This window comes from Corylus avellana, chromosome 3, assembly GCF_965113065.1.
Source record: "Corylus avellana chromosome 3, dhCorAvel1.hap1.2, whole genome shotgun sequence".
Lineage (NCBI taxonomy): Eukaryota > Viridiplantae > Streptophyta > Magnoliopsida > Fagales > Betulaceae > Corylus > Corylus avellana.
The window spans coordinates 30,902,448-30,914,654 of record NC_142492.1 but is presented as its reverse complement, the minus strand read 5'-3'; the positions used below and the strand labels follow the sequence as shown (position 1 = coordinate 30,914,654).

The 12,207-nt window shown below is 37.5% G+C and overlaps 2 protein-coding genes across 2 annotated transcripts; one reads left to right on the top strand and one right to left on the bottom strand.

Moving 5' to 3' along the window:
* Nucleotides 1-6,451: 6,451 nt before the first annotated feature.
* Nucleotides 6,452-9,218, bottom strand: TOM5 (mitochondrial import receptor subunit TOM5-like protein). The gene is made up of 2 exons (XM_088514787.1): nucleotides 9,037-9,218; nucleotides 6,452-6,834 (listed from the first exon to the last, which is right to left on the bottom strand). The coding sequence occupies exons 1-2, from the start codon at nucleotides 9,121-9,123 to the stop codon at nucleotides 6,757-6,759; spliced, it is 165 nt and encodes a 54-aa protein (XP_088370913.1). The 5' UTR covers nucleotides 9,124-9,218; the 3' UTR covers nucleotides 6,452-6,756.
* A 2,041-nt stretch (nucleotides 9,219-11,259) lies between these two features.
* LOC132173468 (wiskott-aldrich syndrome family protein, putative (DUF1118)) lies at nucleotides 11,260-12,105 on the top strand. The gene is made up of 2 exons (XM_059584972.2): nucleotides 11,260-11,474; nucleotides 11,589-12,105. Exons 1-2 carry the CDS (start codon nucleotides 11,340-11,342, stop codon nucleotides 12,006-12,008), a joined length of 555 nt encoding a protein of 184 aa, XP_059440955.1. The 5' UTR covers nucleotides 11,260-11,339; the 3' UTR covers nucleotides 12,009-12,105.
* The last annotated feature ends 102 nt before the right edge of the window (nucleotides 12,106-12,207 follow it).

Genomic DNA, 12,207 nt, shown 5'->3' with positions numbered 1-12,207 from the left:
ACTGTCAGTGAGGCGGGCCCCCCACCCCCCCCCCCCCAAGTAGCACTTTTTCAACGACGACACCACAAAGTAGAAAAGGGAAAAGGGTATCTCTGTGCCACGTGTTCCAAGGCGGTTAGAGAGGAGAACGTGTCCGGGATTGAATGGTGGGGCCCCTGGGTCAGCCATTTGGCAACTAGGCAAAGCTACGTGTCGGAGAAGCCTCCTACTTGCTGACATCACAGGAGTTTGTCTTGTCCCACCCCACCATCGCCTGCTTTTTGCCTTTGTACATTTACACACACTCGTTTATGCACGGTATGTAGTTACTGTAGTAGTCAATTCCCCACGCGCTCATACTTGAGTGTAGCCCACCCCTTCTTTACATTAATCCTTATTGTCATCATTGCCGCACTACTCATGCATTGAATCCGTACCATTTGTTTTCTTTATTTAAATGAAGTAAAGGTGTCATCCGCCAAACAAGATCTTTTCCGGAATCTACTTATTTATATTTAATGGGGTATTTTTAGTTTTTGATCTGATACAAATATTTTTTTTAATATAATTAATTAGATATTTTTAAATTCAAATGAATTAGAGATAATCTTAATTTATCATCCGTTTGGCAAAACGCTTCCTCTCTCTTTTTCTTTTAAATTAAAATTTATTTATTCACACCTTAATCAAGATATGCGCATCATACCTTAATAATAGTTAAGGGTGAGCATGGTTCAGATTGGTCAAATTTTTGAAGGTTTTTTTAATACTTGACTCACGGTAATTGGATATTAAAAATGATACTTGAGACTCGATTTTAATAAACCGTAACTGCTGGGTTTCGAGTTTTATAGGGTAAGGCGGGGCGGGTATTCTCTTAATGGCATTTTTGTAAATTTCTTTCATTTGATTGGGTCGAGCCTAAACCTATATAGTCTTGTTTTTCTTAGTTTCGTTTTATAGTCTACTAAACCTATATAGTCTTATTTTTCATTTGTCTTATTTTGCATATTTGATTTTTTTTTTTTAAAAAAAAAAAGCCATAAATTTCCTGGTTTTGTAGTGTTTACAATTTTCAAAAAAGTAATTGGCTTTTTTTTTAAAAAAAAAAAAATTGCAAAACTAAAATAATCAAAATAAAAAAATCCAACTAATAATTCCAACCAACTACAATTAAGAGAAAAAAAAAATCTAAGAAACCTGAAATTTCATGTTAAATACTTAAAACTTAAAAGTTACATAAACGACAGAAGATACAAAATCTAGGCTAGCAACCACCAAATCACTAGACATCAGGCCTAGGCTCCTAGCAACGAAATGCAGCAAGTAATAACCACTAAGCAGAATGTACTTCAAGTCACTAATTATCCTTGATGTTTTTCAAAGTTATTTCTACAAAGGAGAGTGAAACAGAAAAAGAATTATAATCACAATTCAAACCAATAAATAGAATTAGTAAATAGAAAAATAAATTAAGATGTGAATAGTAAAAAATTTACTTAATTCGAGCTTATAACTTTCAGCATCATCAACTATCTCTTAGTCATAATCATACTAAGGCTTCAATTGTTCTTGGAGCCAATGGACTCCGAAAAGGATCCAACACATGTCTTCCGGTGCTAAAAGCCTACTCTGGAGCAACCATTGTAATAGGAATGACTAACACATCATGTGCTATTTGGGCAAGTATTGAGAATTTGGTTGAGTTCACTTTCCACCAATTTAAAATATCGAAATTCGCATTTGGTTTTTCAACATCCTCTATCAAATACCGATCTATCTTCGATTTGATTTCAACTTCACTTTTAGAAGCTTGGTATTTATGAAACTTATTCATGAAGTAAAGTGAAAGGTTATCACTCTCGCTTTTATTTATTTTCATTGAGGAATATTGAGGCAATTCACTACCATTTTGAACTTGAGATGAACTCTCTTTGAAGTTGTAGTGATCATATAATTTGTTTATGTGGTGCCTCAATTTTGTAATCATATGAGTTGATTACTTGACAATTAGAACTTTTTTGAACCAAAAATATAATGACTCCAATTTGGTTTGTAGATCAAGTACAACCGCAACAAACAACATTAAATTAACCTTATCAAGATTCTCTCAATACTTATCGTACTTCATCTACATTTTCTCTGCCATGGCACTCAATACATAATCACCATTCTCACTATACGCTTGTAAATGAGATTGAATGCCCCAAATTTCTTGAAAGTACATATAAGATGTCACATACAAAGAGCTCGAATGTTGTATTGTGGCATCATAAAAAAGTTTGAGAAACTTGAGAAAAATCCTAACACAATTCCAATCATCACAAGTAGGAGGTCCCAAACCCGTTCTCCTTTGCCCTTCCTCAAACAACGTAGAAACAAAATGTCCATCTTCTTCTTCCATAAGTGAGAAAGCACTGACATTTTTCATCTTCCAACATCTTATATGTAGAGTTCCATCTAGTTGGAAAATCAAAACACAACAAACCCTTGAAATGAAGTTCTTTCTTTTTCCACACAACCCTTAAACTTCTCAAATCTTGAAGGTGAAGACTTCATATATTTCACTGTATTTCTAACCTTCACAATGGAGTCACTAAAATGTTTTCATATATGAAGACTTCATCTTCATATTTTCATTAAATCATATTAAATTCTAAATTACGAAAATATCTCGACCAAGTTTTAGAGGTGTCCGAACCGAGTCCCACAAGGACCCCACTACGACTCACTCGGGATCAGCCCGAACCCTGCCTAGACCCAATCGGGACCCGTCGGGATCAACCCGATACCTTGGCAGGACCCGCTGACAGGGACATTTTCAGCAAAAAACATTCCATCGATGGGGACCCATATGATTTTCGTACATGCCAAATATTGAAAAATTTCTGTTGAAAATATTTTTCGATGAGTCCTGGGTAGGTCCTGGGAGAGTCTCGGTCAAGTCCTAGGCAGGTCCTAGGCAAGTCCCGGGCCGACAAGTCCGGTACGGTCCCAATCAGGTCCCGTTGGGTCTCAGGCGGAGTCACGGGCAAGTCCCGGTCAAGTCCCATGTAGGTCCCAGGCGGCTCTTGGTCAAGTCCTGTGCGAGTCCCGGTTAGGTCTTGGCGGGGTCCCTGGCGAGTCCCGGTTAGGTCCCATCGAGTCTCAAGTAGGTCCCAAGTGGGTCTTGGTCAGGTCTCGATGAGGGGACCCTGGCAGATCCCGGTTGGGTCTTGGGCGAGTCTTGGGTGGGTCCCGACAAGGTCTTGGGCAGGTATGACCAGGTCCTGGCAGGGTCTTGGGAGAGTCCTGTGCGTGTTCCGGTCAGGTCCCGGCGGAGGCTCTCGAGTAGGTCTTGGGTGAGTTACGGCGGGGTCCTGGGTAGGTCCAGTTAGGCCCTGCAGGTCTAGGTGGGGTCTTGGGCTAGTCCGGAGCGGGTCCAAGGTGAGTCACGGCCAGGTCCTGTTGGGTCTTGAACAGGTCCCAAGCAGGTCCGATCAAGTCTTGTGTGGGTCCCGAGCAGGTCCGATCAAGGCCCGGGAGGTTCTGAATCCAAACATATTAGATCTTTGGGTTAGATTAAAACAAAGAGGTATTCGTGAGAAGCAAACGTTTGGAAAATGGTTTTGTGAGTCAAAAGGATGGGTTTTCCAAAATCCAAATGGGTTCACCGACCACCAGCTCCCTCCTCCTTAACCCACAAAAATGAGGGAAAAGCAAAAGAAATATTCCTACAAACCTGCATATTTTTTCAGTGACAAAACAGGGGATTACATTACCCTCTCAACTCCGCCGCATATACCTCTCCCTCTCCCTATATACAGAGTTGCTGCTGCAGATAGCATAGATAGCATACGCAGGCAAAGAGAGAGAGAGAGAGAGAGAGAGAATTTTTTTGGAAGATGAAAGAGCAAATTGAGATAGGAATGTAGGAAAATGTAGGGAAGATGGAAACCGGAAAGTATATATATATATAATGGCTAAGTGAACCACGCCATCATCGCATTTATCCAATAAAATCCTCACATTTTGCTCATCAAAATTCTAAGTAGCAAAGAGCAAATGGCCTAAGTTGATGGCAAAAGACACTTTGCCACCTAGGATTTTGATGGCCAAAATGTGGAGGTTTTATTAGATTATAGCATATCTCTTAATTTATAATGGTATTATTTTATTTAATTTTATTTATTCTTTTTTCAATAATCATAATTTTGAGTACTTGTCCTTTTCAAACGGCTATATTTTTTCAAAATGTGTTTTCTTTTATTTTTTTTGTAATGGTAATATGGCGGTTTAAGGTGAACAACGAAATAAGAGAAGAAAAAAAAAATTGCTACATTAATTTAGAGCCCCAATAATATTAACTAAAAAAATTATAAAAGTTGAGGGCTTGAGCAAGAGTTGATAGAATGCATGTTATGATAATATTCTCATAAAAAATTAGAAAGGGGTTCCCTTTATTATAATTGATGACGTAATGATAAGTAATATACGAAACAAATTTAAAAGACAATACTTTTGGCATAATTTTACTTTTTCTAGTGAACTCTGCTTCATTAAGCGTAATCTCAGCCAATTGAACTATCTCTTCAGAACAGTAATTTTACTTAATTATTCTTGAAAATAAAAATGTCTGTCTGAGTTGCTCATTTATTAAAATTCATGTCTCTATTCAGAAAAAAATTATTTCACAATACGTCAGTCCACCCTCTTTTTTTTTTTTTGTCAAATAAGCCAAAACGACAATCAAAAGCATTGAGTGCACATTATGCATTATTTATGCAGTGATGAGTGCAGTGTGCACCCCACTTTTTCTCTTCCATGCTTTTTCAGTACACCCTCTTTAAATTTAATGAATGCTCCAATCTCCTATAATCAAAAATTCAAAAAATAAAAAAAAATAAAAAAATTATCCTTTAATGAATGATCCAATCTCCTTTAATCTCAACATAGACACATTTTTAATATTGATCCCCCATATCTTCATGACATCAAAAAGCTATGGAGTACAATAACAGGGATAGTTAGCACCTATCTTGGATCAATTTTTTCTAAATTTTCTAAGCGACTCAATTTAACTTCAATATTCAATAAGAAGCTGACAAGGTGTCACACTCTCCACCTTAGGATCATTTGCCTCTTCCCCTCACCCGTCGATCAAAGGATAAAACCATGTGATTGCATTTACTTTTTCCTATTTTGGAAGATGGAAAAACCTGAACTCAAGGCATCTACAGAGAAAATTGCACCAAATTTTATGAGGCTTTTCATAAAGCAAAAGATTCCATCCATAATTCCTAGTGGCATGCTATGGGAGGGAACTGGGATAGCTGTGAACTTTGTTGTGATATGTTGATTGATGTCTACGGATATTCAAATTTGTGAAAGGGATGCACCATAAATAATAATTAAATATGATATATGGTCCTAGGTAGAAATATGAAACAAGAAAGAAACCTTTTGAGGAAGAGTAATGTTAAAAGGAGGTTTTATAAGAGGCATAAAGTATTACTAGAACAACTAACTAAACATGCTAACAAATGCATGATAAAAACAAAACAACCCATGTAGTTACTAGTTAGTTCTAATTGTTAACTAGACGAAATATGCTTTTTTTTTTAGACATAAAAGAATGAAAATACCCTCAAATAAAAAATATGAAAATTATAAAAAAATAAAACCCAGGAGTGACTGTTGAACCACCCCCAACTCCATGCCCACAGCCGCGCCGTGAGTCTTTAGCAAACCTCGGCCATGGCATTTGAGTGACCCACACATCATTGTAGGTCCTTTTTTTATAGTTTAAATAGTTGGGTGTCACAAGTGGTAGTTCATAAGAGCAACATGTAAATGAGTGATAATTTAGGACAAAAAAAGTAATTAACCCTACTTAATCTGATTAAGATTGACAAAAGCGATATGTTGTGAGTGCAGTCAATAACACTCATATTCATCTTGGGTTTTGGAGTCTCCTTCAAGAACTGAGTGACAAATAACATCAAGGCCAGTATTGAGTGTAACTCAAATCTGGTTCTGAAGTCTCAATATAGAGATCCAAATAAGCAAGTCTCAATATAGAGATCCAAATAAGCAAGAATAAAGACGCTTAAGATCTGTCAACTCGTTTAGGGCATGCGCATCACAACAATGCATAGGGTGCACGAGCGGAAGCAAGGACCGGCAAGGGTAGTAGAGAGGCACATGGATGGAGGAGGAGGTAGGAGTGCAGTGGATTTGACATCAGTACAAAAACAAAAGAGCAAAAAAACTAACGTAAAAAGAGAAACAAAAAGACTAAAAAATACAGCTGAATCGCAAAATTCAAATGGGAGTTGAAAATAATTCTAAATCGAGTAGATGGAGTCGATCATTTTCTTTGCCTGGATCAACATAGTTTGTATATTTCTCAAGATTTATTCCACAAAGATCAACGAGAAAATGGTTAGTTCAGAGCGTACATGGAACTACCAAAAGTTCAGCAGCACACCAATGAGGAGAACAATCTGAAATAAATCATTATGGCACATGTTTGGTCATCCATGAAAGTGTAACCAGATTCATTCATCTGATCATCTCCAAGGCAGTAGAAGGAACATATTCATTTGCTAAAAGTTTGTAATAGAACTACAGATCATCAGCAAAAGTGCAAAACTGAAATCAAAATAGAAAAGCCTATTGTTTAAAGTCATTGAAGATAGAGATACACTCCATTCCAAAAATAACTACCGATAAAGAACTTGCAACATCTTAGTTCAGTAGAAAATATGAGCCCAGAATACAGCCATACATCCAACCTCATATTGCCATTAGATCACCATAATTCCGCATCAGGAGAATTGTTCCTGCGAAGAGCCCAACAGCACGCAGCAATTTCTGCATAGAAAAAAAAAAAAAAAAAAAAAAAAAAAAAAAAAAAAAAAAAAAAAACAGCTTCCATTCGTAAACAATGTCTTACCAAATAAATGGATGATGTATTGAACATACCACACCTAACATTACACAAAATAATAGATGATCATGAAATGATACTTCACTGCTAAATACAACAAGCATCATGGCAGTTTTTGTTTGAAGGGAATGAGAGTGGGATCCATGCCATCCATTCCCAGTGGGAATGGTGAATTCATTCCCATTCACTCAGTAAACTGAATCCTTCAAAAAAGGCAGAACCATTCTCATAAAGGGTTAAGGAAACACAATTCCTATGGGCTAGAAACAAAAAATAATAATCTCTCTCGTCCTTTGAACTTTCTGTATATTTTAATCTCTCTTACCACCATGATCACCCTCTGTTGGTACCTTTATCCCCCAACCACCATTCCTCCACTACCACCAAAAGCTCCCACTAGCACCAACCATTACTTCACCATCTCTCCATCACCACAACCTCTATTCGCTTTGTCTCTCTCATTTTCCTATATCAATTACATCACCCTGCCAGTTCCATCACCAGTGGGAAACCAAATCATCAGATTTCCGTTAATGAACTCATCCCCCATTCCTTGGATCCGCCAATCCAGTCTAGGTCCAACCAAATGGCAGATTTGCCATCAATCTTTTTAAATGAGGATGGCACCTCCTCATTCTAAATTCTTGTTCCCATCAACCAAACGGAGTAACAGTTATACTATATTCCTATGGGGTAAATACGCCATCTAAAGGATTATTATGCAATAGGCACTCGAGACCAAGTTTTCAGTTTTAACTGGTTCACTGAAAACCAATGGCTAAAGAATGAGAATTATATAAGTATTAGCTTCTGCGAATTTTTTCTGTTACACTATTCAAACATAGACACAAATTACTAACTCCATTCACACTGCCATTTCTCAATCATCCCAGCCTCCCTGGCATCTTCTCATTTTTAACAAGAAAGAATATTGCATATCAGTTGCATTAGTTATGATCCCCACTACCAGTAAAAGCTTCCACATGCAAATCATATTAAAAAGCCATGAAATCAGACCCTTTATGCTTCGTTTCAAACACCTGAAATAAATCCCAGATTTTTAAGTAGGGAACAAGTAAATACAACCAGGTTGGCGACAAGGAACCAGTTAATCAGACAAAGTTATCAACACATCACAGAATAATGTTCAGGAACCCACTGAAAACTTAATGAGTGAACTAGTTTAAAATATCGAATGAGTTTTGCAGCAAGATTCTGTTCTCTTTACAAATGCACTGAAGAACACAATGGCACCTTTCTCATTTCTCAAATCAAGAGAGGGGAAGCTTCCCACCAACTACACCATACACCACGCAACCACCCTTTGATGGTTGCAATCCCTTTAACTGTCACTACCCCAACACGTTGTGGAAACTTGTCCTGAACATGAGCACACTGACTAGTAGACAAGTCACAAATTTGTCTGTCTTCTTAATTCTTTGCTTTTTGACTCTCTGAATACATACCATTGTAACAAAGAATGAAAAACACAGGTGAAAAAATTAAGTCTAAAGAGAAGTAAACAACAGCATCAACCAGAAGTTCATTGTCAGACTGCTCTTGCAAGACAGAACTTCATCGCTGCTTTACATAGCTCTGACACAAGACAAAAACCATTCTGTAGACTCTATTTTTACAGGGAAAGGTTCCAGAATATGTTTCCATATATAGTTTCCTACAAGGTTTCTTTGGTCCTGAATAAAAAACAGCTTCATAGAAGTTTATTTGCATATTCAATTAGCTCCCGGGAAATAAAAAAACATAATTTTTCAAGTTCGCTCAAGAAATTTATCCAAGAAAAATTTTCCTTCAAAACTAATGGAACCTTAGATCCTAAACAAAAACTATAGAATGCATGACACAATCGAAATAAATCAATTGCTTTGAATTTCTTGAAGCTGGCGCCGTAGAACTACTATTTGCCAAAAAATTCTTCACAGCAACCAAACAAATAAAAAAATCCCTCGTCACAAAAATTAAATGAAAATACAAGAGCATCAATAAACATGAGGAGAGAAAATCCAAGAAAAATGTCGATCAGCAGAAACAGAACACAGAATCTGATCACATACTATGTAAATAATTAACCAAAAGAACTCAAAAGTAAATTAGAAAGAAGGGATTACCATGTTGAGGGCCCACTTCTCCTCGTCATAGTACTGAGATTGAGCGAAAGCTTTTAGCTTCTCAGCTGAAACGACAGAGTCCGCCATTGATTAAGGGCTAGGGTTTTGGGGTTTTGCGACAGAGACGAGAGAAAGGGTTTTTGACGCGAGAGGGAAGTGAGAGGAATTTGTTAGAAGAGTGCTTGTAGAGAGAAATTACCGATAGTAACCTTTCTTTGACACTTAGCCAAGTACGGTCGATCGAGGGTTTTTATGTCAAACCGATATAACTAGTATACGAATTTTTTTTCTTTTATTTTTTGGACTTTATACAAATGAAATGACAAAGAGAACCTATAAAATGAAACTCCCTCTATTTATTTATTTTTTTTTATTAGCTGTGTACCTGGTTATTGATGGCCCATAAGGCCCTTCCACCAAAGGCCCATCTAGCCCAACGACAATGAGACCAACCAGTGACAGAAGAAGGGGGTTATTGGTATAGGTCATGGCCACCCCTCAACTCACAAGGAAAAACAAAAAACATTATAAGTTTTTTTTTTTTTTTTGGCGTATATCGGCCCCTAGCAATACAATTTATTGGCCCTCAGCCCCTATCCATATTAAACTCTGCTTCCGTCCCTAGGACCAACTACAACAAAATCAAAGTTATCAAGAAGCCTATAGACCCACTCAAGTCGGCCTTGTTGTGCCACGCTAGCAAAGTGTCCATCGCCCTATCTTCTGCCTCAAATGTGGGGAACACGTTAACTATAGTAAGATATATTATACCCAATCACCCCCTCTTGCCACGTCTGATAACCGTTAGGCTACATAATTGCAACAAATAATAGGCAAAAGTCTCAAAACCTACCAGGAAGAAGTGGGAACAGTAAACCTATAAACAAAAATGGAGAAGGCTTTACCGACTAAACTCAATTTTCCTCTTACCTATACTTTGTCATTTTACTTTTCCTTTTTTCTTCTCTTGCTAACTTAAACATCAAAGGTAGTTCCACCAATACCACCTTTGATGTTTTACCTCTTACCTATACTTTGTCGTTTTATCTTTCATTTTTTCTTCTCTTGGTAGCTTACACATCAAAGGTGGTTCTGCCAGAATATCCGACGAACCTCTCTGACACATTTTTCTTCCTCCTAGGCTTCACCAAGTACTTGACATCGTCATGGGAGTCACAGTTTTCTTCAAATTGTGAATCTTTGAGACAAAGACTTCACGCCAATGGATTGAAACCCAACCATCCAAACTCTCTTATAATTTAAATCTCCTCCTTTAGCAGAATTTTGAGTTAATGCAATATCACCAAAACTCCCCTCAGGCATAATTCTAAGGTAACACCCTCAAAACTAAGATAATTAACTTAGAGTGTTATTCGTAGTGCATCCACACTAATTAATTTGTAACTAGCTGAAATTACTACATTAAACACTAATTATCATAATAAAATAGAGCGAAAAGTGAAAAAACAATGAGCTAAGCCAAAAAACTAAGTAACCTCAACAGTATCATCTATCATCAAATATAAACAAGTGCTTCCAAGAAAATGTAATTTACAATGAGCGTTATCTTTGATATTATGCTATGCAAACTTACCTACACAAGCTTTTCACTTGGCATCATTAGCCTCACAAATCGCTCAAATCTACCTTCCCAATAACCTACTAGATTGCAAATCACCAAGATGTCTTATAGGTGAAAAAGTAATTGTGTAAGTCTGCGACTTAATAAGTGACTAATCACATAACTTGTCCTACAGTGAGCTTATCTCATGAAAATAACAAATGACTTTAGTAATTGAGATTATCATGGGTTTTGCAAAATTGGTAAGTACTGCCTTTGTTAATATGCTAGTATCAAATATTGTTTTGTTTTGAAAATGCATAATTCCAAGGACAATTCAGGTATTATTTTTAATGCAAACAAAACATGCGGAATAAACTATTTTAAGCAGTGTACATAATTACTCATAATCTATAACTTTAATCATTTAAATAATACTCAATTAGTGAAATTTGGGTGAGATTTTATGCCTTCCTATCATAATTAATTCTTTGGATTAGGTTCATTTTTCTCCAAACTTTACATAAAGCCAAAATGGGAAAGTTTGTGATTTTCCAAACACGACTCTAAAGGAGAAGAAGCAATAACCGCGTAACCAGCCACGTGCTGACACGTAGACATCGCAAGCTGAAGCCAATCCATGATCTTCTTTCTTTGTCCATCATTCATTCACGTGGGTGGGTCTTTGAGACCCACATATTCAAGCAAACCACCAACAACTTCACAGAGAAGACTGAAGAGCATGAAGGCCATGGCATTATGCAGCAGCAGGGGAGTCCCTGTCATCGACTCTGCAACTTATTCACCTCTTCTTATTCAATCAATGGCTACCCAGAAGCCTCTACCAGCAGCTGCCAAAACAGTTGGATCTAGAAAGGTCAGTTTATCCCAACCTCACACTTTTCTGCTTGCATGCATCTTCTTGAATTTGACTGCAGAATAATCTGCTAGCTCTTCACATGTTAACAATTTTTATCAAAAACTATTGCAGAATTCAACTGTTTTCCCCCTTGGAGAGAAAGGCCCTCGGAGTAGCCCCATAACAACTTCACCTCCAATAAAGCTACTGACAAGGGTGGAGCAGCTGAAACTGCTGACTAAAGCTGAGAAAGCCGGTTTGCTGTCGGCGGCAGAGAAGTTCGGGCTCTCTCTATCGACAATAGAGAAACTGGGACTCCTCTCTAAGGCGGAGGAACTAGGAGTCCTTTCTGCAGCAACAGACCCAGGAACCCCAGGGGTTTTGCTGAGCCTGAGCTTAGTTCTGCTGCTTTTGGGTCCCTCCTGTGTTTACCTTGTCCCTGAGGATTACCCCTGGCAGATAGCATTGCAGGTTGCCGTTGCTTTGCTCTCTGTGGTTGCCGGTTCTGCGGCTTTTGCTGCTTCAAATTTTGTATCTAACTTGCAGAAATGAAACTGAATATGTCAAAAAGCTAGCTGTGGTTTTCAATTCTTTGTTATATATGGTAATCATATCATTGCTGTGGTTGAAAAGCCATAGATTGTGCTTTTTTTAGCATTACTTTTTGATACAGAGCAACTGGAATTATTCAACACACAGAACGCCACCAAGATCAAATTGCCACAGAAAAGGGGTAAAGAAAAAGAAGCTG